We start from the raw sequence: 27,051 nt of genomic DNA, 5'->3' as shown, positions 1-27,051 counted from the left end.
GAAGGACCTTATGGTTGCCCAAGGGAAGGATGAACAAAGGGATAGTTAGGGAGTTTGGGATGGACGTGTACACACGGCTATATTTAAAATGGATCAACAACAAGGACCTACTGTGTGGCAGAGAGAACTCTGCTCATTGCTAAGTGGCGGGGAGGCGAGTCTGGGGGAGAACGGATGCATGTACATGCATGGCTGAGTCCCTTCGCTCTTCACCTGAAACCGTCACAACACCGTTGGCTAATCGGCTTTACCCCAATACAAAATGAAAAGCATAAAATATAAAAAGAATTCCACAGGAACAGAGAGGACGGCAAAGCCTCACGAGGCCCCTGAACCACTTTCTGCTAAGGGAGCGACCGCCGGAACACAGGGACGCTGCCGGAGGCCCAGGACACAGCGGGGACTGAGGTCTGGAAACAGGGACGAGAGAATCCTTTCCAACCCAGAGGTATGTTCGGTATTTTTGGCAATCGTATATAAAAGCTCCGGTTGCAAATTCCCTAACTCCTCAAAGGACTGTTTGTGTGTTAGCTAAAACCAGACTTGAACTTCGCCTCTGCTTTTAGGCTCTGAGCTCCTCCAGTATCACAGACCAAATATATCATAAGTGAACTAGAAATAATTGCGACCCCATGGACTATACAGTCCATGGAATCCTCCAGGCCAGAATACCGGAGTGGGTAGCCTTTCCCTTCTCCAGGGGATCTTCCCAACCCAGGGATCAAACCCGGGTCTCTCACACTGCAGGCGGATTCTTCACCAGCTGAGCCACAAGGGAAGCCCAGAAATAAATATGAACAATTACAAATGAATAATAGAAAATAATGATAAGATATTAACAGGAAGCCCCAGCAGTTACTACTCCTAAAAATTATTTCTGAAAAAATAATTGGAACAGAAAGTCTTGGGAGGGTCAGGACAAACAATGAGGGAAGTATATTTAATGACAAAAAGGTTTTTACAATATATAAAGTCAGTTAAAACATGCACCCTATAACATAAATTGTAAAGCCAAAACCCCCAGTGAATCTCTGTGCTTCAGAAGTATAATAGTTGGTTGATAAGTCAAACATTTCTTTACTATCAGAAATATTTCAAATATACAAAACATTTTACCAAACTGATATTTAGCCACTTTTACTTCACTTTTTTAGGAAATAAAAGACATAGATATTGAAGCCACCTCTGCCATATGAGCTTGAAATGGGTGTTTCCATCAATGTCGTTATTCTTTTACTGTATATGAATTACAGCATATAAATTTTGTGTTGTAAAGATATATGGGATTCCCTTTCTATACTCAACACTTAAGTTTTTGAAATTTTATGCATCCAGTTTAGTCATTTTAATTGTGGAAGAGCATTCTTTTGTACAGCTACAGGGAAAATTAATCTTCTACCATATAGATGGACACTGTTCCAGTTTTTCTCTCTAATATAGATAGTGCATGAATGAGCACTGGAATTGGAACTGCTGTGTCATTCAGATGTGACTGATGTCCTTCAGCTTCACTGTATGTGTGTGCTAGTCACTCAGTCATGTGTATTCTTTGTGACTCCACGGACTGTAGACCGCCAGGCTCCTCTGTCCATGGGATTCTCCAGGCAAGAATACTGGAGTGGGTTGCCATTCCCTTCTCCAGGGGATCTTCCCCACCCAGGGATTGAACCCAGACTTCCTGCATTGCAGGCAGATTCTTTACCATCTGAGCCATCAGGGAAGCCCCTCAGCTTCACTAGGTATTAACAAATATTAACAAATTTCTTTTCAAAACGGTTGGACAAATAACATTCTGGGAAGATGTTTGAGGTTAGAGAGAATGGGAAATAAGACTTCTGCTTTATGCTTTCCTGTATATTCCAACTATTCAACCAACAGGATTAACCACTTGGGTAATATATTCAAGTTAAAAAAAAAGCTCTAATTTTTACACTCCATTATCACATTACTTATACATGTTAGCACAAACTGCTTGATACAGCCCTCTGATATTGCTATCTGATTTATTAGTGTACCCATTTTACACGTAAGGAAAGGGAGGCCCAGGGGAGTTGTTCGATTTGTTTTGTTTGGTCACTAAACTGCCCCATACCTTCTCTGAGCTTCAATTTCCTCTTTATCTTTTCCACCAGCTTACCGCACAAACCTGAGAGTGAAAAATAAGACTGCTAACTTAAAATACCAAAAAATTTATATATTATATATATAAATATATATAATCCACAGGTTATTTTTTCACATTTATGTTTTTTACATCTTTGTCCCTCTTCTGTACGTAGTAAGAAATAACTAAGTATTGAGGAATATGGGGAAAGTGCCTTCTTACAAAACCTCGGGTACCATTTTAACTGGCCCTTCCCAAGGAAAGAAGTATGCAACAGCCAGTGGTTTACCTGCTGGGAGACAAACTCCCTCATCCTCGGTCTACACTTTATTCTAACAGGAACTTAATCCTGAAAGATGAGTGAGTACTGGCTCAAATGACAGAACAGAAAATGGATTCAGAACTAAAAGCAAGTGCTTTCTGGTCTCAGACAACACTCTGCAGACAGTTTCCAGGTTTCGAAGAAAGCAAACCCTGGCGGAGCAGAGAGCTCGGGAAACACAACACCGGGACTCAGAAAGCTGGTGCCCGAGACCTGTAAAGAAAAGGCAGAAACCGCTGCACACACGCAGGGAATGCTTTGCACCGTCAGGGCAGCACAGAGCCAGCTGCCCGGCGCAGCAATTCCATTTCCCAAAATACCCCATGCAATCGCCAGGACGTGAGCGGAGCCCTTCACACAGTCACTTCTTCATTCCCTTCCTGTGGCATTGCACAGATCAAGTTTTCCTGCAGTAATTCCACGGTAACAATTTGATGAGAATCTGAATACCAAAGGGACTGGGATTCGAAAATCTGAGACATCTGTGCAAAGTAGTATGCTTCCATAGCTTCAGAGAAAACTTGAGAAAGTGAAGGAAAAGCACCCAGCTCTACTTCCTCAGTTGTTAAACAGATCTGCCTTATGACCCAGAAATTCCACTCGTAGGTAAAAGCAAGCCATCGAACCAGGGTCTCCTGCATTGCAGGCAGATTCTTCACCAGCTGAGGCATCAGGGAAGGCCAATGAAAACGTTGAGTCCCCACAAAACCCTGCACACGAACGCTCATAGCAACATTACTTATAATAGCTAAAAGATGGAAAAGACCTCCAGTGACCATCAACTGACACACGGATAAACAAGAGATAGACCCCTGGCTATCTCCACCATGGAATACTGTTGTTGTTGAGTCACTAAGCCGAGTCCACTCTTCTGCGACGCCACAGACTGTAGCCCGCCAGGCTCCTCTATCCGTGGGATTCTCCAGGCAAGAAACACTGGAGCGGGTTGCCATTTCCTCCTCCAGGGGATCTTCCCGTCCCAGGGATGGAACCTGTGTCTCCTGCATTGGTATGCGGATTCTTTACCACTGAGCCACCTGGGAAGTCCACAGTATTAGTCAGCTCCAGAAAAAAGAGTAACTATTGATACAGGCTACAACTCGGATGAACTTCCAAACCATTATACTAATGAAAGAGAAGGCCTTACACACTGTATGATTTTGTTTATATGAAATGTCCAGAAAAGGCAAATTTACAGAGACAAAAAAAGTAGCCTAGTGATTGTCCGGGGCTGCCTGAGGGAACGCCCATGACAAAGGGTTTCTTTTTGAGATGATGAAAATGTTCTAAAAGTAAATAGTGGTGGGGGCTTCACAACTCTGAGCATCTTACAATATATTACAAGCCACTGAATCATACACTTAAGATGGATAACTTTTATGGCATGTGAATGATACCTTACCATTGTTTAAAAACACAAGACAAACTCCTGGCCCTACAGAAGACAACACCTAAGTGCAGTCAGCTTTCAGTCTCCGTGCGATGTACCCACACATGTCCCGGCACTGTTTGAATGAAGAACCGAATGGGGCCGGGGGAAGGTCTAGCCTGCAGGAAAAAGGCACTCTCCCCTCAGTAGGGAAAGATGGCCAAACATTGGGGCCCAGGTTGGCCAATGTGACGTTGGCACCAGTCTGAGATGTTGGCGCCAATCTGAGCACTATTGGGGTGTAAAGGGGGTCCTCCTACACTGCTGTGATCTCTGTGAGCCTGGGCCACAAGTGAGGGAGGTGGAACCGCACCTCAGATCCCGAGTGCAGTCTGTGGAAAAGACTGGAAGCTGTTTATCACCCAGCATGGTCCAGGAACCTCAAAGAGCAGAAGGAATGCACTCCCAGACACACACAGTCAATGATCGCCACAATCGAGGCTTTGGCTTCAGAGCCGGAGGAAATCTGCAGTAGAACAAAGGTTTTTCCCCTTCAGGCAGGGCTGCTCTGAATACCTGAGGCTGAAGGTTCTGCCTCTACGCATTACTACCAATGCTGCCCACTCAAGTCGGGCTCAATTGAGAGTCCTGCTCGTGCTCAGCTGCGTCCGACTCTCTGTGACCCCATGGACTGTAGCCCCCAGGCTCCTCTGCCCATGGGATCTTCCAGGCAAGAATACTGGAGGGGGTTGCCATTTCCTTCTCCAGGAGATCGTCCCGACCCAGGGATCCAACCTGTTGTCTCCTGCATTGGCAGGCAGATTCTTTACCATGGAGCCCACCAGGGAAGCCTACGCTCAAGTCGGGAGTGGATGATACATGCTCTAGCAGACTCATTGCAATGAAATTCAGATGACATTTCAGGGTTCCGATATGCAGAAGAAATGCTACTAGAGCCATAAGTCAGCTGCCCTGCAATGCCAACCAGAGGCTTCCCCTCCCAGTGCTGACTGGACAAGTGTGTGGGCATCCTTCAAAATCTGCCCTAGCCAGTACCATCCTGCTTCTCTCACACAAGTGGCTAGATGCATCTGACCGTCCCTTCTACACTCACTGCTAGGTTCACCAGTAGAGAACTTAAAACCACGGTGCGCTAGTGAGTACTTAACGGCCTGGGTTAACAAAGTGAAAGACTCAGCACAGTACTGAGGCCACTATGTAACATCAGTAAACGACGCTTCCCTCCTGGTGTGTCTGCCTCCCCACAAGCCTGAATTCCTTAGGCACTAAAGCGACTCTCATTTGGTACCCACAGAGTCTGGCAGGGGCCTGGCCATGACAGGGGTTTAATAAATATTCCTAACATGAACAACTTGCATGGTCAGTCACACCCAGCACACTGCTGAATAAAAATGCCCGGCTCAGGGCATATTCGTGACCTGACTACAGTGTCAGGGGACTACAGCTGCTGTCCTGCACCCAGATCAGCAGCAAAGCAAGCAGGCAGGTGGAATAGTTTACTTTCCCTAAATCCAGCTAATAATGTAACAGGACCAAGCTGTATTTGATGTAGGAGAACTCAGTAATTTAACTCCACCTCTTCTAGGAATATATGTTGGTCTGAGATGACAGAAGCTTCTAGACTCTTTCTACCATAACTTTCCACCACACCATTAAAGTAAAATCCAAGAATGTCAAGAAAAAAACAAAACAAAATCAGAGATAAGGAGGTTCTCTGCCATTGGTTCTATCATCTTTACATCCTTTGTCTATAATTGTGAAGGAGGCCGGTAGCTGCATACTGCCCTTTAATAACAGGTGACCCTGAACATACTGACTATCCGAGGGGCTCCATAGTATAAAGGTAACAATCTTCACACCTGAGCAGGGGTTCACAAGCCAAGAGCTGGTGTGCCTCCACAGGCTATTCAATCCTGGGCAAATTACTTAGCCCCAGTGTCTTCACTTGTAAAGTGGAGACAAGTAATATTTCCTATCTCATGGTAGGAGAATTAGCTGTGTCTAGAACCCTGACTGGTATATAGTAATCTTAAAGATAGCTACTATTGTCATCACCACTATCATCATCACCACCATCACCATCACCACCATCACCATCATCAACATCACCATCATCACCACTGTCACTGTCATCACTATCACCATCATTGGCACCATCAGTATCATCACTATTGTCATCACCGTCATCAGCATCATCACCATCATTATCATTGCTATCATCATCATCACCATCACCGTCATCATCACCATCACTGGCATCATCACCATCACTGGCATCATCACCATCACTGTCAACATCACCATCCTCATCACCACCATCACCATCATCATCACCATCATAATCACCATCATCATCACCATTATCACCATCATCAGCATCATCACCATCATCAGCACTGCTAACATCATCATTGCTGTCACCATCACCATCACCATCACTGACATCATCACCATCATCGTCAACATCATTATCATCATCACCGTCAACATCACCATCACCACCATCACCATATCATCATCACCATCACCACCATCATCACCATCACCGGCATCATCACCATCATTGCCAATATCACCATCCTCATCACCACCATCACCATCATCATCACCATCATAATCACCATCATCATCACCATTATCACCATCAGCAGCAGCAGCATCACCATCATCAGCACTGCTATCATCATCATCACTGTCACCATCACAATCACCATCACTGGCATCATCACCATCATCGTCAGCATCATTATCATCATCACCGTCAACATCACCATCACCACCATCACCATATCATCATCACCATCACCACCATCACCATATCATCATCACCATCATCAACATCACCATCATCACCACTGTCACTGTCATCACTATCACCATCACTGGCACCATCAGTATCACCACCATTGTCATCACCCTCATTATCATTGCTATCATCATCACCATCACCATCACCATCACCATCACCAGCATCATCACCATCATTGTCACCATCACCATCATCATCACCACCATCACCACCATCGTCGTCACCATTATCACCATCTTCATCACCACCATCACCATCACCATCACCATCATCAGCATCATCACCATCATTGTCACCATTATCACCATCAGCAGCAGCAGCATCACCATTATCACCATCATCATCACCATCACCATCACTGGCATCATCACCATCATCGTCAGCATCACTATCGTCATCACCGTCAATGTCACCATCACCACCGTCACTGCCATCATCACTATTACTGTCATCGTCATTGTAACCATGGCCTGTGCCCAGGCTCTGGCTTCCTTTCTGCCCCATCACTTTCCTGTTAGTCACCCTTCTCTCATCAGTGGCCCAGTTCTCCCCAGGTATTTCTAGAAACATCTAGAAAACTTAAAAACAAAAGTGAGGAACCAGAAGGTTGATCATCTGATCCACGTGGGCTGATTCTAACAGACAGGCGAGGTTGAGCCCACAGCGGGGACTCTGCCACTGAGACCTGAATTTGCAGCCCTTTCGCCAAGGCAGCCATGTTCTCTTTCATAGGATCCACAGCTGGTCCCCTGACTCTGCATCGAAGCCCCAGTGTCTGTGCAGGTCACCAAGGCCTCCGTCAGCAGCTCCACTTCAGCTCACTCCTCCTGTCTTTGATTAAACCCCTCCTCCTCCTGTCTTAATGTCAAAATCTCCACTTCATGCTTGGAAGACCTGCTCAGAAGGCTGCTTCAGGAAGGAGGCCCAGCCAGGAACAGGCCACTGTGACCCCCCCCAACTCCCACCCCACACAGCAATCCCCTCCCTTACCTGGGTCCGCCAGAGACCTGTTCTCAATGAAAGAACTTTCTGGAAAGCTAAGATGTATAACCAAAATAGCCAAAAGCTAGAACTGACAGAGTTTGATCCCTGCGTCAGGAAGATCCCCTGGAGGAGGGCACGGCCACCCACTCCAGTGTTCTTGCCTGGAGAATCCAGTGGACAGAGGAGCCTGGCGGGCTATGGTCCATGGGGTCACAGAGAGTCAGACACAACTGAAGCAACTTAGCATGCACGCGTGACAGGGCTTTTGTTTTGGTGACAGTCTTTCCAGGGTCACCAGGACCCTCCAGCCTTCATAAATGAAATACGTGGGGGACAGCACAGACCACGTATGCTGTTCATCAGTGAGTCTCAACCAGTAATCATCTTTTTAGTTCATTCTTTTCTTTCCCTACCTTGCTACCAATTGTTGGTTTTCCATCATTTACCCAGGAAAACAGATAACTAATCTTGTTAAGCCAGTCATTTCAGCATTTGCGTGTTAAGTAGGTTCCGAGTAAAATCAGGTTAAGCCTAATGAAGTGCACAGGCTTTTGACAACAACGTTTCTCACTCTCTACTTTAGATCTAGAGCTGCTTTCCTCGTGGTTGAGTCTGTCTCCAACTGGATATGTGCTCATCTCTTAAATGGAATGTAATTCAGCAGACCTGTCGGTTTAATTTGAATTAGATAAACTCCCTGTGCTCAGAAAGTTGCTTTTCTCCACATTCCCCCCAGAATGCCAATCCCATCATCTGTGTCACACAAACACTCCAGTAGATGACAGTACTTCTAAGTCAAAGACCCTGTGTGTGTGTGTGTGTGTGAGTCAATCAGTCGTGTCTGACTCTTTGCAACCCCATGGACTGTAGCCCATCAGGCTCCTCTGCCCAGGGAATTCTCCAGGCTAGAATACTGGAGTGGGTTGCCATTCCCTTCTCCAGGGGATCTTCCCAACCCAGGGATTGAATCCAGGTCTCCCGCATTGCAGGTGGTTTTTTACTCTCTGAGCCGCTCGGGAAGCCCAAAGGACCTCGATAAATTGACAGCATCATTTCTATTTTCAAACAATTACTATGAAATGTTGGGTGAAGTGACACTTCATATCTGTGCTTAATAACCTGGTTTTAAAGAGGGCATGGTGGGACTTCCCTGGCGGTCCAGTGGCTAAAAGTCCCACATTCCCAGTGCAGGGGGCCCAGGTTCCAACCCTGCTCAGGGAACTAGATTCAGAATGCCACAACTAAGAGTTCACATACCTCAACTCTTTGGCACAGCCAAATAAATAAATATTTTAAAAAATGAAAAAGTAAAAAGGGTACACACACACACATATAAAAGAAGTCCACCCTTCTTCCTTATTATTCTCCAATACATTAAAAAAAAACACTTTATGCCTAGGCAAAAAGTCCATCCATAACTGCTTAGATTTTTCTCCTCCAATGTCTTCCAGTAAAGGGGAAAAAAAGAGTTCTCTACTGGGGGTGGTAAGGTACTGGGTTCTTTCCATGTCTTACAATGAGCTCTACCCAGGGTTCTCATTTCACACAGCAGGTTTGGATGAGGTTATTCTCCAATCTCCCTGGAGACTAAGAGACCATTTGAGTGGCAGGTACCTTTATGACAGCTAAAGAGTCGGACACGACTGAGCGACTGAACTGAACTGTTAGTATCTGAAATGGCAAATGTCACCTGCCCGACTGCTCTGTTCAGATTTTAGAAGACAATCCTGTGAAAAAAGGTTTGATGGGAAGGAGGATGGCTTGTTATGTGTGTGTGTGTGTGTTCCATCGTGGCTGACTCTTGGTGGCACTATGAACAGCCGCCCTCCAGGTTCCTCCGCCCATAGCATTTCCCAGACAAGAATACTAGAACGGGTTGCCACTTTCTTCTCCAGGGGATCTTCCCGATCCAGGATTGAACCCATGTCTCCTGCGTCTCCCACGATGGCCGGCAGATTCTTTACTACTGCATCGCCTGGGAAGACCCATAACTTACTATAATACCGCGAAATGGGGATAGCAGCCAGCAGTAAGAGTTGATTCCTTATCCAAGAGATAGTCGAGGTATTAGGAGAAGAAGAGAGATCAGAAAGAAAAAAGTAGGGCTGGGGTCCTCCAGAGAAGAGATTACTCCAGTAACAAGGGAGGGAGGAGCCACAGGGTGATCAGAGACAAAGGCAAAGACCCAAGCACCCTTCCGTTGGTCCGTCTGTCTGCAGCAGACAGACGCAGAGGAGAAACAGTCAGGAGGGGGAGTTCTCAGGCATGACTTAGGCCGGCCACATCCCACCCCGTCCCCAAGACTCAGCACTGGGGGTGGGAGGTGGGGTGGGCAAAGGCCTGTGCCTTCCCACTGCCACCTGATTCAGCTCAGTTTGCTTCTCAAAAATGTCTACAAGGCTTCCCTGGTGGCACAGTGGATAAGAGTCCACCTGCCAATGCAGGGGACACAAGTTCAATCCTTAGTCCAGGAAGATCCCACATGCCACGGGGCAACTAAGCCTGTGCTCCATGACTACTGATGCCCGTGCGCCTAGAGCCTATGTTCTCAACAACAGAAGCCAGCGCAGTGAGAAGCCCAAGCACCGCAATGAAGAGTAGCCCCCGCTCACCACATCTAGAGAAGTAACGAAGACCCAGAGCAGCCATCAGCACTCAGTTCAGCCGCTCAGTCGTGTCCGACTCTTTGCGACCCCATGGACAGCAGCGCGCCAGACCTCCCTGTCCATCACCAACTCCCGGAGTTTACCCAAACTCATATCCATCCAGTCGGTGATGCCATCCAGCCATCTCATCCTCTGTCGTCCCCTCCTTCTCCTGCCCCCAATCCCTCCCAGCATCAGGGTCTTTTCCAATGAGTCAACTCTTCGCATGAGGTGGCCAAAGGGTTGGAGTTTCAGCTTCAGCATCAGTCCTTCCAATGAATATTCAGGACTGATCTCCTTTAGGGTGGACTGGTTGGAAACACATAAATAACAACCAAAAAAAAAAAAAAAAAATACCCCACCTCTATCTTTACAAAAAAACAAAAATATGTCCACAGAAATACTCCCTTCAGCAGGGGAAACTAACTCTGAAGGGTCTGCAGCGATGGCCTAACACCATCCAAACAACCCAGCCTGAAAATTCTTCATTTTGTCTTTAAAAGATTCATGTAAATTTTGTGTTGGATCATGGCACATCCATGTTTGTTTCCTTTCTTAGAGCTCCCTTCCCTGGGACCTTCTGGCAAGGCGGATGCTTGAGTGAGTTGAGCAGAGTTTGCCCGGCAGCTGGCACAGGACGAAGATGGGCAGGATGTGGCGGCTGAAGGATCTGCATCTACCCTGGACGCCTCCAGGATGAGACCAGGAAATGGGAGCCCAGGGTGTGCCAGCCCACTTCCCAGTGCCAGGGCACAGCACAGACCCAGGCAGCCCCTTGGTTTCAAGGAGCCCAGGGTCCCACAGAGTAAGCAGGTGGCTGCGGCTGGGGCCAGACCTGGGCTCCGTGACCCAGCCCTGCCCCCCACTTATGCCATGCCACCACCCCCCCCGTGATGCTAAAGAGCCCCCAGGACCCAGCAGAGAGCACCTAGAGAAGGGGGCAGACGGTTTCCTGACTCTCACTAATGAAACGGTCCTCCAGCCTTTGACTAGGGCAGGACACCTTGACTGCCAGGATAATCCTCTCCCTGCCCAGAGGCAGGCAGGGTTAGGTCATGTGGTTATTAGGGAAAAAATTAGGCTATTAGGAAAAATTAGGACAGGCTCAAGGTCTGTCCAGCACCCACAGGACACAGCGAACTCCTTGCCTTGCAAAGCACACGTTCGAGAAGGTCCATCTCCTTTGGGGAGTCAGCCGGAGGGAAACTTTTGAAACTAGACTGTCCTAAAAGACAAATCACAGTTCAGCCTTTTCAGAAGACAGAAGGAGTGGGAGAAAGGGGGAAGGAAGTGCCAACCTGGCTAAAATTGGAACCAATATAAATAATTAAAATAATCAGGCACATCTGAAATATCTCTGTGCTCCCAGCTCTGCTTCCCCTAAACGTTAGCCCTCTTATGCCTCTAGAAATGTTTCCCTTAAACGTTAACCCTCTTAGTCCTCTAGAAATGGAGGTCAGATGAGGATCTCAGTGACCTGAAATTATACTGTCTTCATCATATTGTCTGATCTTCAGTAACTTCTTAAATTTCCTCATGATTTGGGAGGTGAAGAGGAATTTCTGCACATCGTGAAGCTATGAAAACCCTTTCCCCACAAAAGAAGATCCAGGAAAGTTAGGGGGAAAGAATCCATTACACAGGTAAACGCGATGCTTTTATAATTATTTGTAGATCAAAAGTCACAGTGTTTGCTCTACCAACAGGGATTCCTGGTTCTGTGACTCAGGGAAGCGAGTTAACCAATCTGTGCCTCTGTTTCAAGTTGGACCAGAGAAGCACTCACAACCCACGAGACCAGAAGAGGATGAAATGGGTTCAGGCGGGCGGAACACACAGCACTCAGCCAAGGACCTCGGTATTATTAAGGTGCATAAATGACTACATTACAAGGCATAATAGAAGAGGCCTTTGAGAAGAGCATTACAGGAAAGGTTTCCTACTGCGTTTACTAGTGTCAAAGAGGCCCTCGTGGAGCCCTATACCCAGGTCACAGGGGTGGAGCCCTATACCAAGATCAGAGGACAAAACTCTCTGAAACTGACCAACCCCCATAGCAATAGCTCTCTGCACAATCCTTTGCAAAATCCTGGGGCTCCGTGTCCCACCAGTCAGAGCCCAGCTCCTTCTGTATCCTCCGCCCAGGCCTGGGCTCCACCTCGGGCCTGAGCAAGCCCTCCCTGCCTCCTCCTGCCCAGATCAGTTCACATGGGTCCGAGGAACGTGGCGACCCCACCTCGCAGTCCGCACCCTAGCCCACCCAGAGTGCTCCTCTCATGACGGATCACTTCTGATTCACATCCTGTCTCCTGCAAGTGGAGCACCCCAGCACTAGCACCCCACTCCCCAGGCCTGATAGCGGGGTTCTAGTGAAGGAGAAAACAGACAGAACTGGGCTCCATCTAAGGCCAGGCTGCAAACATTCAGCTACACGCAGCGCCACCCTCCCAAAGCACAATGAACTTTGAGCCTGCTGTCTATAGAAATGGCATACCAATGGAAAACCAGACCCCCGGATAAAAGAACCTCAGGACTAGAACTTGGACTCTCCGTGGCCTAAAAGAATATGCTAATTATCTCTGTAACAAAACAAAGTCGTCAATTCCATTGTTTATCAGGATATGACCACAGGCCTATTGATAAATGTCCACTGTTTAACTATCTAGGTTTATGACACATGAATCATGGGTTAACTTTGATCGAATCTCTCTTTTACCTTGTCCAGACTAGTTTCAAGAAATTTGGGGAGGTGGGTTTGAGCAAGTACACTTAGAGTATATAAGGCTTTCACAAAAACTGGTCGGGGCCCTTGGCTAAGAGGAGACTCTGCCTTGGGCCCGCCGGTGTAATAAACTGCACTCCACTATCTGCATTGTCCTTCTGAGTGGGTTTGTTTCCCGGGATGCATGGCTACAACACTAGACTTCGGCAGGAAGCATTCCTGAGGCACCAGGCTAGGTGGGGCGGGGGGGCTGGCCAGGGGCTCCCCATCCGTGTTCCCACAGGTCTCTGCACCCTCCCTCCAGCGGGTTAACAACGATCCACTTCACTTTCTGTCTCGTCCTCCAGGCAGCGCCCCGCCCACAGCAGGCTGGACACGTGGGCTCAGCAATGCTGTAGGACGATTCTGGAATTGCCTGGGGTGCGGGAGTAAGACTCCCCCCCCCCCAACCCCCAACTCCCGTTCCTCTTTCAGGTCCCGAAAGGGAAGAGAAGGGCAGACACAAGGGACAAGGCAGCCACTGGACAAATCTCGTGGGCCCCAGGCGTGGGGCTGGGGAGCGGGCCTTACCTGAAGCGGGGCAGGTCTGGGAAGGGCAGGGACGGTGGTCTCCAATCCAGGGGGCGGCGCGGGAGACCAGAGACTAGAGACTAGAAGAGAGGGAGGGATTTGAAACACCCACGTCACTGAGGGTGCTCAGAGAGCAGGGGTGACCAGAGAGGTCAGGGCGTGGAGCATCTGGAGGCCCAGGAAATGGGGTGAAAGGGCAGATCCCAGCAGAGGTGAGATCACTTCTGCTGAGCAGCTCAAAATTCTTTCTACAGATATGTTAATCTGTCCCACCCAGAGTTCAGGCCACCTGACCAGGGGTGAGTGTTAGTCACTCAAGTCACTATTTGCAAGCCCAAGGACTGTAGCCCACCAGGCTCCTCCGTCCGTGGGACTTCCCAGGCAGGAAGACTGGAGTAGGTTGCCATTTCCTTCTCTAGGGGATCTTCCTGAGACAGGAACTGAACCCAGGTCTCCTGTATTGCAGGCAGATCCTTTATCTTCTGAACCACCAGGGAAGCCCGAGGGTCTCCCTACACAGAGTTCTGAGCAGTGCTATTGGCCCACCCAGCCCCGCCCAGCTGCCTTCCGGCAGCCTGGGGTTAAAAGGTGACTCTGCTGTGGTGTGTCAGAGAAAAGACACTAAACCCGGAATACTTCCAGTTACACGGCTGCCTTTTACTTGGCATGCATGCATGCTCAGTCATGTCTGACTCTTGCGACCCTTGGACTATAGCCTGCCAGGCTCCTCTGCCATGGGATTCTCCAGGCAAGAATACTGGAGCGGGTTGCCATTTCTTCCTCCAGGGGATCTTCCCAACCGAGGGGTCAAACCCATATCTCCTGCATTGGCAGGCGAATTCTTTACCACTGAGCCACCGGGGAAGACTTTCACTTATTCTATTATTATTTTCCAGTTTGTATCTGTTAATTTCAGTAAATGAACTGCACCTTTGTTTGGACTCATCTTGGTAAACCTGGGAAGGACAGGTTAGCCCAGAGGGACAAGAATGCTTGGATCGGGAAGTCAACCTTGTGGGTCAGACGTGGGAATTTCCTAAAGCAGTGGTTCGTAACCGCAGGTGCCTTCACCCTTCCAGGGGTCAGCTGACAAAGTCTGGGTCATTTCCAGCTGTCACATCTGGGGAAGGGGCAGCAGCTAGCGGGTGGAGGCCAGGAACGCTGCTGAACGTCCTACAAAGCACAGGCTGCCGCAAAACGTCAACAGTGCTGAGATGAAGAGTGTGTCTTTGTTGCTAAGTCATGTCCAACTCTTTGTGACCCCATGGACTGCAGCAGGCCAAGCCTCCCTGTCCTTCACTCTCTCCCAGAATTTGCTCAAACTCATGTCCACTGAGTCAGTGGCTTTCCCCTCTTTTTGCTGATACGAAGAACTCAATCTGGAAGGACCTGGCTGGAAGGCATCAGATTAGGCAAGTCTGATCCCAGGTCTCTTGTGCCCACCTCTTTCTCTAGGCTACGGCATCCACTCAGTCTGTGCTAGAAACTTTGATGAGAAGCCCCCGGTGTGGTCATAAGGCTAAAACTGCTCCCGCAGGCAGGGAGCTAGGTATGAGCAGAGAAACAGAGGCAGGGGCCAGGTGGCAGAAAATCACACATCTTGTAAACAGCGGCGGTCCATAGGCAGACAGGAAAGCAGAAACCTTCAGACTGATAGGAAACCACATATTTTCGGTGATAAGGGCCCCAGTAGCAGGCAAAGAAAGGTGGGGAGAGGCAAGAATATCTTGAGTCCAAAAACTTTTTGCTCCGTGTGGTATTATAATAAGATGAGCCTTCAGATAAGAAGAACGCATCGAACTCCAACATCACGACACCTCTGATCACACGGGAACAAAATCCCTCCTCCCCTCAGGAAAGTGGAGCTGGGATGAAAAAGCAGGGAAGTCGGCCCCTAAACTCCTTCCCCAGTGATTTCCACCCCTTCGTGTGAACACCCCTCATAACCCGCTTCCCAAAGACGCTTGCTTCCCTTCCTCACTGGTCAGCTCTCAGAGGGAGAGCGGATCCTTGCTAAAATAAACTCTCCCTTTCCTCTCTTATCCTCCCTGCTTTGTTTCTGAATTCTTTCACAACAAAGATAAAGCCTCAAATTCACCAGCAACAGAACTGCAAGGAATTGCCTCTAACGTAACAGCATCTGAAAAGAGTGACTGCTAGGAAGCAGTAATGGGATTAAGGAAGGAGGTCGGGATAACAGAGCAAGAGATTCCAGAGATGGGCCTCAAAGAGTGATAACATTTGGGAAGGCAGCTGCTCACCATACCTCCTTTCAACTTACTCTTCCCCACAGCAGAAGAGAGAGGTTGTTTTCGTTCTCAGCCTCAACCATGAGGAGATGCTCTCAGTTATTCACCATCGAGAATAACGCCAGGGAGCTCAAACCAGTGGTCCATGACAATCTAGTCGATCAATTGTGTCCAACTCTGCGACCCCACGGACTGCAGCATGCCAGGCTTCCCTGTCCATCACCATCTCCCGAAGTTTGCTCAAACTCATGTCCATTGAATCCGTGATGCCATCCAACCATCTCATCCTCTGTCGCCCCCCTTCTCCTGCCTTCAATCTTTCCCAGCATCAGTCTTCCCCATCAATCTTTCCAATAAGAGAGAGAGGAGGGGAGGAACGAGCAGGTGCCCAGTAGGAGGTTTCAGATGTTGCTTTTGATGGTGTGTGGACGGCTTCTGCATCCTGGGAGGAAGCGCAAGGAAAGGACAGAGTCTTTAAAATTTCATCAGCCTGGGTTAACCTCTGCCCACAGAGAGGTGACAGCCAGGAGGAGACGGGGAAAAAGACCAACCTTCACTCAATTCATTTCTCTCATTCACTTGTCAAAGTTTGGCCAAGATAAGCGCTGGCAGTGTCTTTGCAGATAATTCTCTGCCTTTAGACTCGCTAATAGATTTGTTGACAATCAACAACAGATACGCTGACTCCATCTACCCACAGCCTTGGGAGTCACCGAGAGCAGGCATAGAAGGTATCCTAAGAGCAACTTGGTGGCAAAGTTCAATCCTTGATTAAAAATTGGTTCTGATAGTATCTTTAGGGTTTTCTATGTGTAATATCATGTCACCTGCAATGAGAGATTTACTTCTTCTTTTCCAGTCTGGATTCCTGTTATTTCTTTCTCTTCTCTGATTGCCATACCTATGACTTCCAGAATTACATTGAGTAATAGTGGCGAAAGTGGGCACCCTTGTCTTATTCCTCATCTTAGAGGAGATGCTCTCAGTTATTCACCATTGAGAATAACGCCAGAATATCTTGAGTCCAAAAACTTTTTGCTCCGTGTGGTATTATAATAAGATGAGCCTTCAGATAAGAAGAACGCATCGAACTCCAACATCACGACACTTCTGATCACACGGGAACAAAATCCCTCCTCCCCTCAGGAAAGTGGAGCTGGGATGAAAAAGCAGGGAAGTCGGCCCCTAAACTCCTTCCCCATTGACTTCCACCCCTTCGTGTGAACACCCCTCATAACCCGCTTCCCAAAGACGCCTGCTTCCCTTCCCTTCCCTTCCAAAGACGCCCCCCTTCTCCTCCTGCCTTCAATCTTTCCCAGCATCAGGGTCATTTCCAATGAGTCGGCTCTTCCCATCAGGTGGCCAAAGTATTGGAGTTTCAGTTTCAGCATCAGTGCTTCCAATGAATATTCAGGACTGATCTCCTTTAGGATGGACTGGTTTGATCTCCTTGCAGTCCAAGGGACTCTCAGGAGGCTTCTCCAACACCACAGTTCAGAAGCATCAATTTTTTGGCGCTTACCTTTCTTTGGAGAAGGGAATGGCAACCCACTCCAGTATTCTTGCCTGGAAAATCCCATGGATGGAGGAACCTTGTAGGCTACAGTCCATGGGGTCCAATGAGTCAGACACGACTGAGCGACTTCATTTCACTTTCTTTATGGTCCAACTCTCACATCCATACATGACTACTGGAAAAAACCATAGCTTTGACTAGACAGACCTTTGTTGGCAAAGTAATGTCTCTACTTATTAATATGTTCTCTAGGTTGGTCATAGCTTTTCTTCCAAGGAGCAAGCGTCTTTTAATTTCATGGCTGTAATCACCATCTGCAGTGATTTTGGAGCCCAAGAAAATAAAGTCTGTCACTTTTTCCATTGTTTCCTCATCTATTTGCCATAAAGTGATGGGACCGGATGCTAAGATCTTAGTTTTTTGAATGTTGAGTTTTAAGCCAGTTTTTCACTCTCCTCTTTCACTTTCATCAAGAGGCTCTTAGTTCCTCTTGGCTTTCTGCCATAAGGGTGGTGTCATTTATGTATCTGAGGTTATTGATATTTCTACCTGAAATCTTGATTACAGCTTGTGCTTCATCCAGTCTGGCATTTCACATGATGTACTCTGTATATAAGCTAAATAAGCAGCGTGACAATATACAGCCTTGATGTACTCCTTTCCCAACTTGGAACCAGTCCATTGTTCCAGGTTAAAGTGTCTGCCTCTAACACAGGAGACCTGGGTTCGATCCCTGGGTCGGGAAGATTCCCTGGAGAAGGAAATGGCAACCCACTCCAGTATTCTGGCCTGGAGAATCCCATGGATGGAGGAGCCTGGTTGGCTACAGTCCACGGGGTCGCAAACAGTCAGATATGACTGAGCGACTTCATTTTCCATTGTTCCATGTCCAGTTCTAACAGTTGCTTCTTGACCTGCATACAGATTTCTCAGAGGCAGGTAAGGTGGTCTGGTATTCCCATCTCTTACAGAATTTTCCACAGTTTATCATGATCCACACAGTCAAAGCCTTTGTCATAGTCAATAAAGCAGAAGCAGATTTTTTTTTCTGCAACTCTCTTGCTTTTTTGATGATCCAATGGATGTTGGCAATTTGATCTCTGGTTCCTCTGCCTTTTCTAAATCCAGCTTGAACATCTGGAAGTTCTCAGTTCAAGTACTGCTGAAACATCGCTTGGAGAAATTTGAGCTATTGTGAACTACTATAAAGCAATTATCCTTCAATTAAAAGTGAATAAATTTTTTTGCTATTGGGTGAGATGAGTGCAATTGTGCAGTAGTTTGAACGTTCTTTGGCATTGCCTTTCTTTGGGATTTGAATGAAAACTGACCTTTTCCAGTCCTGCGGCCACTGCTGAGTTTGCCAAACTTGCTGGCATATTGAGAGCAGCACTTTCACAGCATCATCTTTTAGGGTTTGAAATAGCTCAACTGGAATTCCATCACCTCCACTAGCTTTGTTCATAGTGATGCTTCCTAAGGCCCACTTGACTTCACATTCCAGGATGTCTGGCTCTAGGTGAGTGATCACACCATCGTGATTATCTGGGTCATGAAGATCTTTTTTGCACAGTTCTTCTGTGTATTCTTGCCTCCTCTTCTTAATCTCTTCTGCTTCTGTTAGGTCCATACCGTTTCTGTCCTTTATTGTGCCCATCTTTGCATGAAGTGTTCCCTTGGTAGCTCCAATTTTCTTGAAGAGATCTCTAGTCTTTCCCATTCTATTGTTTTCCTCTATTTCTTTGCATTGGTCGCTGAGGAAGGTTTTCTTATCTCTCCTTGCTATTCTTTGGAACTCTGCATTCAGATGGGTATATCTTTCCTTTCCTCCTTTAACCACCTCCGTGGCTAAACCACAGCAAAAGAACAAAGCTCCGTGGAAACTATTAAAGTAGCTTGTCTTAGAAGTACTGCTGTAAGTTCCGTCCTGCCTCAAGTTCTAAAATACAATTCTCTCTTCCAGAATTTCTGAAGCTCCTAAAACCTAGGATGAAAGGCCTGCAAGGGAAGGTCCACATGTAGAGAGCTGCTGAGAACTGCAGAAACACTGTGTGTCTACATCCCAGGCATGGCTGGCCCTGCGCACAGATGCAAGAACGTGATGCCATTGAAATGGGTGATTGGTGGCGGGGAGCATGACCATAATCTTGAGTCCAATCTCAGTTCTGTTTCGGTTGCTTATTATGATGTTAGGTGAGTAACATACTCGCTCTAACCTTTACTTTCTCTCTCTATAAAACGGAGAGCGGTAACAGTTTTGACCTGCTCTGTCTGTCACGAGACAAAGGGAATGAAGAAGTGTGAGGTCTGTGTAACTGACCAGCCCCCGAGGTGCCCTCAGCCAGGTGGGCTGCTATAATTCTCACATGTACCCTACAGGTTGGCCGGTCACCTCAGCATCTCTGATCGCTTCTGTAGGTTACCCTTCATCCCCCAGACTAAGGAATAATCTCCTGCAGGAAATTCAGTGTCAGGAAGTGTCCTTCCTACTGCAAAGGTCACAATGTGCCTCTGCTCTCGTAGGATCCCACATAGAAATGACCACGAAACAGCCATTCGGTGTATGATCCGAGGTCGGAAGGGAGACACCTGTGTCCACCAGTTATCCGGAACAAGTTCCTGCTAAAGGGAGAAGCTGGCCTCATCTGCAATCAGAATAACAAAGAAGGGGGATCTGCTAAGTGTTTGTTCTGAAGGTCAGGCGGGCACCAGAGGCGGGGCGGGTTCAGAATGAACTTTGTTAGGTTGCCTATATAATTTCCTGCTGAAGGTAGAAATTACGAGGGGCCAAGCAATCCTGCTGAGAGGAGCTCCATGACAGCAGGAAATACAAACAGGAAGCGCTGCAACAAGGTTAAATAGTTATTTAACATAATTGATTAGGGATATTTGAATTTAAGGTGTTGAAACCCACTTGCTTTTGTAGAATGAGACATAAGCTTGCAATGCCTTATGGGAAATCTAATGACCGGGGGATTATCTAGGAAAGCGATGGGCATATAATTTCCATGCCACAGGGACCCTGTCCTTTAAAATGTTCTATTTTGAGTCCATTTGGAGGAAGACCTAGTCCCACGGAAGTCTACAAGGAACTCACTCTGAGGGAACTTTGAGAGATGATCTCACTCAGCCTGTGCTTTTCAGAAAAAGAATTTACAAGCCTGTTGTACATGGTGTCTCTGTTTCTGCACGGTCAAAACCTCACTTCTTCCGTTTAGCTAGCCAACAAATGTTTACTGACATCAGACCAACCAGTGAGGAAGACACAAGAAAAGTATAAGATGAACAGTCAACTGCTAAGCACTCTACCTCTCTGCCCAGAACAATCTACGTATAGAGTTGTTCAATGAAAGAAGCATCTGGTGCCATTAGCCAATAAAAGCTTAAATCAAAAACAATACCCCCTGTATGTATCAGTTTAGTCACTCAGTCCTGTTTGACTCTTTGTGACCCCATAGACGAGGCTTCCCTGTCCATCACCAACTCCCAGAGCTTGTTCAAACTCATGTCCATCAAGTTGGTGATGCCATCCAACCATCTCATCTTCTGTCGTCCCCTTCTCCTCCTGCCCTCAATCTTTCCCAGTCCCTGTCCCTATATGTATGTGTGTATGTATATCTGTGAAGTGAAAGTTGCTTAGTCTTGTCCAACTCTGAGACCCCATGGTCTATACAGGCCATGGGATTCTCCAGGCCAGAATACTGCAGCGGGTAGCCTTTGCCTTCTCCAGGGGATCTTCCCAACCGAGATTGAACCCAGGTCTCCTGCACTGCAGGCGGATTCTTTACCAACTGAGCTATCAGGGAAGAAAAATGGAATATTACTCAGCCATTCAAAAGAATGAAATGTTGCCATTTGCAGCAACATGACAGACCTAGAGATTATCAAACCACGTGAAGTAAATCAGGTGGAGAAAGACAAATATTATATGACATCACTTTCATCTGGAATCTAAAAAATAAATAATACAAATAAATTTATTTACAAAACCAAAACAAAACATGCAGGCATAGAAAACAAACTTATAGCTACCAAAAGGGAAAGGGGAAGAGGAGGGATAAACTAGGAACATGAGATTCATAGATATACACTTACTCTCCATAAAATAGACAAAGAGTAAGGATTTGCTGTATAGCCTGTGGAATTGTTTTCAACGATTTACAACAATCCGTAATGGAAAAGAATCTGAAGCTGTACACCTGAAACTAACACTATATTGTAAGTCAACTATGGTTTAATAATAATAGTAAAGTCAATACTCTCTGGTTTAAGGGACTGTTTCTCCATCTTTCCCCCTGCTAGTTTCTGAGCTTCTTCAAGAAAGAAGTAGTTGCCTATTTACTGCCACGTCCATAAAATATAGTGTCTGACACATGATACTAATACCATTTTTGAGTGAATGAATAAATGGATAGATGATATATGAACGAATGAGTGATGACTGAAAGGTAGAACCAAACGTTAAAGGAAGAAGGAAAGCAAATGAGATTGGAGGAACAAAAAAAAACACAAGCAGAAAATCTTTGTGGAAAAGTCTTAAAAAATAAAGGAAAACAGTTAGATAGACTGCTCCATCATACCTTTCACCAAAAATTGCTCTTATTTTAAGGTATTCAGGCACTCAAAGAAAACGGAGATCAGCCAGTCACCATCTTGGGCTCCAAAATCACTGTGGACAGTGACTGCAACCACGAAATTAAAAGATGCTTACTCTTTAGAAGGAAAGTGATGACCAACCTAGACAGCATATTAAAAAGCAGAGACATGACTTTGCAACAAAGGTCCATCTAGTCAAAGCCATGGTTTTTCCAGTAGTCATGTATGGATGTGAGAGTTGGACTATAAATAAAGCTGAGTGCCGAAGAATTCATGCTTTTGAACTGTGGTGTTGGAGAAGGCTCTTGAGAGTCCCTGAGACTGCAAAGAGATCCAACCAGTCCATCCTAAAGGAGATCAGTCCTGGGTATTCATTGGAAGGACTGATGTTGAAGCTGAAACTCCAGTATTTTGGCCACCTGATGCGAAGAGTCGACTCATTAGAAAAGACCCTGATGCTAGAAAAGGTTGAGGGCAGGAGAAGGACAACAGAGGATGAGATGGTTGGATGGCATCACCGACTCAATGGACATGAGTTTGAGCAAACTCTGGGAAATAGTGAAAAATAGGGAAGCCTAGCGTGCTGCAGTCTGTGGAGTTGCAAAGAGTCTGATACAGTGTCTGAACAACAAGCTATTTACACATGATAAATGCACATAAATACTGTGAAAACAGCAAGCTCATGATTTAACCTTCCTCTTTCCCACCAGCTTAGCAGTGATCCTCCTTGGTTCCTACATGAAGCCAAATGTCCAAGTTACAAAGCTTCACAAACGGATTCTGCCCTGGGACGAAGATTCTTGAGTTAGAGTTGCTCAAACTCTATGGGATGTAGATGGTTTTTAAGCCAGGCTTGACTACATTTGAACATTGAGGTGTCCAAAACCATTCAGAATTATGAATACAGTGTTTTCCCACGCCCATGAGACCTTTTTTTAGAATACAGCAGACTGAACAAAATATAGTAAGTCTGCCCAATGCTCATTTGAGCGCCCCACAATTGAAAGCAACAGCAATGGTTAGCATTATTAGAATGACGTTGTGGGTGTGTGGGGGCTTACTTTCCCAAATTTCTTACTTCTTTTAAGTCTGATTTAAGTCTAACCTTCACTTCTTGGAGTTTCAACTCAAAAATAACTGGATTAGGAAGGATTCTTCATTCTACTTACAGGGACTCAGATGGTAAAGAATCTACTTGCAATGCAGAAGACCCAGGTTCAATCTCTTGGCCAGGAAGATCCCCTGGAGAAGGGAATGGCTACCCACTCCAGGATTCTTGCCTGGAGAATTCCATGGACAGAGGAGTCTGGCAGGTTATAGTTCATAGTGTTGCAAAGAGTTGGACACAACTGAGTGACTAACACTTTTTCACTTCTTCTACCAGTCTTGTTCTGAGTTAAGCAAAATCCTGTCCCTGAATTACTACCAGTTCTCTCCACATGGCCCATTTCCAGACTAAAGATGGACTTCTCCCTGCTTCAGACAAGAACCTTGACCGAGGAACCCTATTGCCCACCACCCATCCTTGTTACCTGGGACACCTTTGCCTCTTCTGCTAGAATCATCTGTCTCCTCTCCTTCAAACTTTCAATGTCAACATCCTCAAAATATTCTTCCCAGACTTGTGGCATCTCACTTCTCTCTTGCCCTGCCTCCTCCTCTCCAGCTGTGTGCCCACATACGCAGGTTGTCACCGGTTTGGCAAATTTTAAACCTGAGACCACAGACCACCACTTCTATTTTACTCACAAACTTAGAAGTGGTGGTTTGTGGACGATGCAATCCCAACAATGGTGAATGAATAACTCCAGCTTCACCAGTTCATCGCCTCCATCCAGCCTTTCAGGCAACCCAGAATTTGCTTTACATCGATAGCTCCATTGACCTTCCCCAGGTCAAGAGTGTTTGCTCCATGGACCCACTGATCCTTCATTGACCCAACCCAGGTCAAGAGTGTTAATCAAGCTTTTAACTTCTACTCAGTCCAATTATAGGACAGTGATTTCTTTCTCTCTCTCTCTCTTTTTTTTTGGCTGAAATTACAAACAATTCTTGCTACTTTTCCTTTGAACCCCATCCTACAAGGCTTTTTGCTGGGAAACTCCTACATTTGGATGCTCAGGAGCACCCGCATCACACCTGACTTACACACTGTCCATCTATTCTGCAGGTTCATGTGGTCCATCTGATGTGATCAATCTACATCCGAGATCCGTGAGGACCATCTTCAGGCTGGTAAACAGTAGCCTAACGTGACTGCTTCCCACACTCTTTGCAAACCTACACGCCAACTATTTATACATATTAGCTTGGGCTTTTCAAAATGATCATCTTATTTTTTGATGACACTTTTGTGTGCTTTATGCCTTTAAACCAGCTCTTTATTTAGTTCCGCTAGTTTTGTGTCATCCTATTTTTCAGATAACTTTTGTATCTGTAATACTTAAGACCTCTTGCCCTATGTTTTGTAGGTCATAGAAAAGAGCATGTTGTGAAAAGGATCTTGGCAAGCAGACCTCATTAAACCACCCCTTCCTCCTGCTTCCCCTGGGAGGGGAGGGGGTACTGGGAGGTTTCCAAGTGATGCTTTCGGCTTTCTAGCGGGAAGGCATCGTGAGGGCTAAGCCACTTTCACAAATCTTTATCCAAAACTACAGATAATTTTAAGACTCAAGGGTGATATTACTGTTGATCCATTCTATAAATCCTAATTTGGTAATTCAGGATACCCCTTAAAAGAATGGTGTCCATTATCAAACATCTCAGATGCATGGAATGAAAACTTGACTCCTACCTGTTAATAAGTCAGTTTGGACTCTGTCTGTTCAACAAATGGGTCACTTGATTTTAATCATATTTAACTTTGCCTGTTACTAGGTAGATGATACCTTTATCTCTCTGTTTTATATTTTTCTTGAAAATCAACTCTTTTTCCCTTCATAGAGGATATTAAGCAGATTTAGTAGTCTTAACTTAGGGCTTGACTTGCCCTGACGTCCCTGCCCTACTACCCACACACACACAATCACACACATCACATGCACACCACAGACACTTCCTCCCTTATCTCATGATAAATACTTTTTTTTTTTTCCCAACTGAGGATGCTTAACTAACAGTCACAGATGAGTGCATTCTTTCCCAGTTTTGAAACAGAGGACCCTCACCTTAAAGGGAGGGGACAGCCCCTGATCCCTATTAGACGGATACCAGAAAAACCGAGAATCCTCCTGGTAGTTACCGATTGTTACTTTACCTGTTGCACTTAGATTGTGTGCTAAGTAAGTTCAGACTAGAACAAAGACCCCGCTTTTAAACATTTAGACTCTTAAGCAAACCTGGGCAGAAAATAACATATCTGTCAGTGGATTCTCAAACACCCTCTAAAACTTTTCTCCAGGATCTCATCTCCTCTAAAGAAGTTAGTGCTACCCACCCACCCCCAACCTCTTTAGTTAGATCACGGATTTAACACGACGTCTTGAGAACAGTTTAGGTTTTCCAAAAAGACCAGAAACGGAAGACTTACATAAACATCAAATCACTGTTTTTCTAATTCCCAGATATGAGGGAAAAAATTTCATAGGCTGAAAATTAAGTAAATAAAGACGTAAGTATAAAAGCCTGTTTCCTTGACAACTCCCCTCCCCCAGCCCGCCTGTAATAGGGAAAAACCAAAACGGGGGGTGAGGAGGGGTAGCCACGAAGCCAGGCTGCCTCTGAGCAGCCCTGGGCGAGAACCCGCGCGCAGAGGGCCACCGACGCGGAGCAAACACAAATAAAGCGATGGGGAGAGGGGATACATTTGGTGTAGTCTTTTTGTGGTTGCCATAGAAACGCCAGAGACGGAAGAACATGTTGCCTGACACAAAAAGAGACCGATCGGTAACAGGAACCTTCGCCCCGGCTTCATCTATTGCAGAGAAAATTCTTTCACCCGAGGCGGGGAGGTGGAGTGGGGTGGGGGGTGGGGATGGCTGGACAGGGTGGGGGGGAAATGAACCCCAGCTCAGCAGCTCGGCATCCCAAGGCGCACAGACACGCTCCCCCCGGCTGAGCACAAAGAGATGGTCCTTGGGCGGCGGCAAAGCCCCTCCACGTTCCCGCGGTCGCCTCACTTCCTTCTCCGCCTCCGTCGCCTCCTCTCGCTTACCTACCCCTTCCAGAGGTTTTAGGGAAATCCAGCCAAGGAGAGAAATAACGAGGGAGAGACAGAGGGGCGCACACATCCGCCACGCCCAGAGGTGAAGCCGCCTGCAAACAGCACGAACCGCAGATAGCTCCTTTCTGGCAGCCCTAGACACATGGACTTAGAGATCAGAAACTGAAAGGGAGCAGGCTGGGGTGCAGAAATTGTCACTAGTTTATGGGCGCTGTAAGACAGCCAACACTGGAAAGAAAAAAGCCAGACTCCACCCATGGGGTGGACCCTTCGGGAAAGAAAAAAAAAAAAAAAGTGGTCCTCAGCTGACGTCTCTCCCCACCCCATGTCACTTCCTTTTAAAGCTACAATTTAGCAGTTACGGGGAGGGAGAGTCGAGCTGCTCTAACAGGAGTCCCTCCCCCTCGCCTTGCAATTAATGCAGGGAAGGGCTTCACGTTTGCAACCTCTGGCCGGAGAACCTGCCGGAATCGGAGACAAAGCCCGCTAGGTGGCCTTTTTCTTTCTCGCCCGCGCCTCCCAAATCCTGTTGCATCCTTGCGCCGACATGGCTCCTCCAACCTCAGCTCACACCGACCCGGGCCCGGCTGGGCTGAGACCTGGAAACTGCCTCCTCCGGTGTTTGGTAAAAGACCCGCACGCTGCCATGCACCCCTCACCTCTCACTGGTACGCGGCGCGGGAAGGACAGTACATGCCACTCGGAGGAGCCCCAAAGCACCTTCGACCGAATGATCCTGAAAACTCCTGCGATCTGAGATGTGAAGAACGGGGGACAAGAGGCTTGCAGGCCGATGGATTTTCTCCCCGCAAAGCAGCCGCCAGGGTTGATTGCCTGCGCGCGCCCGCACACCGGAACACATGCACGTGGCGTTCGCACCCAGCCTTAGGGTCTGGGCAGACCTCAACAATAAAATAGAGCCCTCGTAACTTTGAAAGAGGGCGGGGCTGTTGGATCCCCGGAAATGCGAGGTCTCCAACAA

The 27,051-nt window shown here is 46.9% G+C and overlaps 1 protein-coding gene across 2 annotated transcripts in view; it reads right to left on the bottom strand.

Moving 5' to 3' along the window:
* The window catches only part of AGPAT4 (1-acylglycerol-3-phosphate O-acyltransferase 4), a 123,137-nt gene extending 96,854 nt beyond the window's left edge, over nt 1-26,283 (bottom strand). The window contains exon 1 of one of the 2 annotated variants that reach the window (XM_065927736.1): nt 26,061-26,283. In XM_065927736.1, the coding sequence (XP_065783808.1) occupies nt 26,061-26,136 (76 nt within the window). In that variant the 5' untranslated portion in view covers nt 26,137-26,283. The remainder of the gene's footprint in view (nt 1-26,060) is intronic. The other variant, XM_065927737.1, reaches the window with a different exon arrangement.
* Nucleotides 26,284-27,051: the final 768 nt, after the last annotated feature.

The sequence above is a fragment of the Muntiacus reevesi genome, chromosome 3 (assembly GCF_963930625.1).
Source record: "Muntiacus reevesi chromosome 3, mMunRee1.1, whole genome shotgun sequence".
Lineage (NCBI taxonomy): Eukaryota > Metazoa > Chordata > Mammalia > Artiodactyla > Cervidae > Muntiacus > Muntiacus reevesi.
The sequence above is the reverse complement of the archived record's forward strand: the minus strand, read 5'-3'. Positions and strand labels throughout refer to the sequence as shown.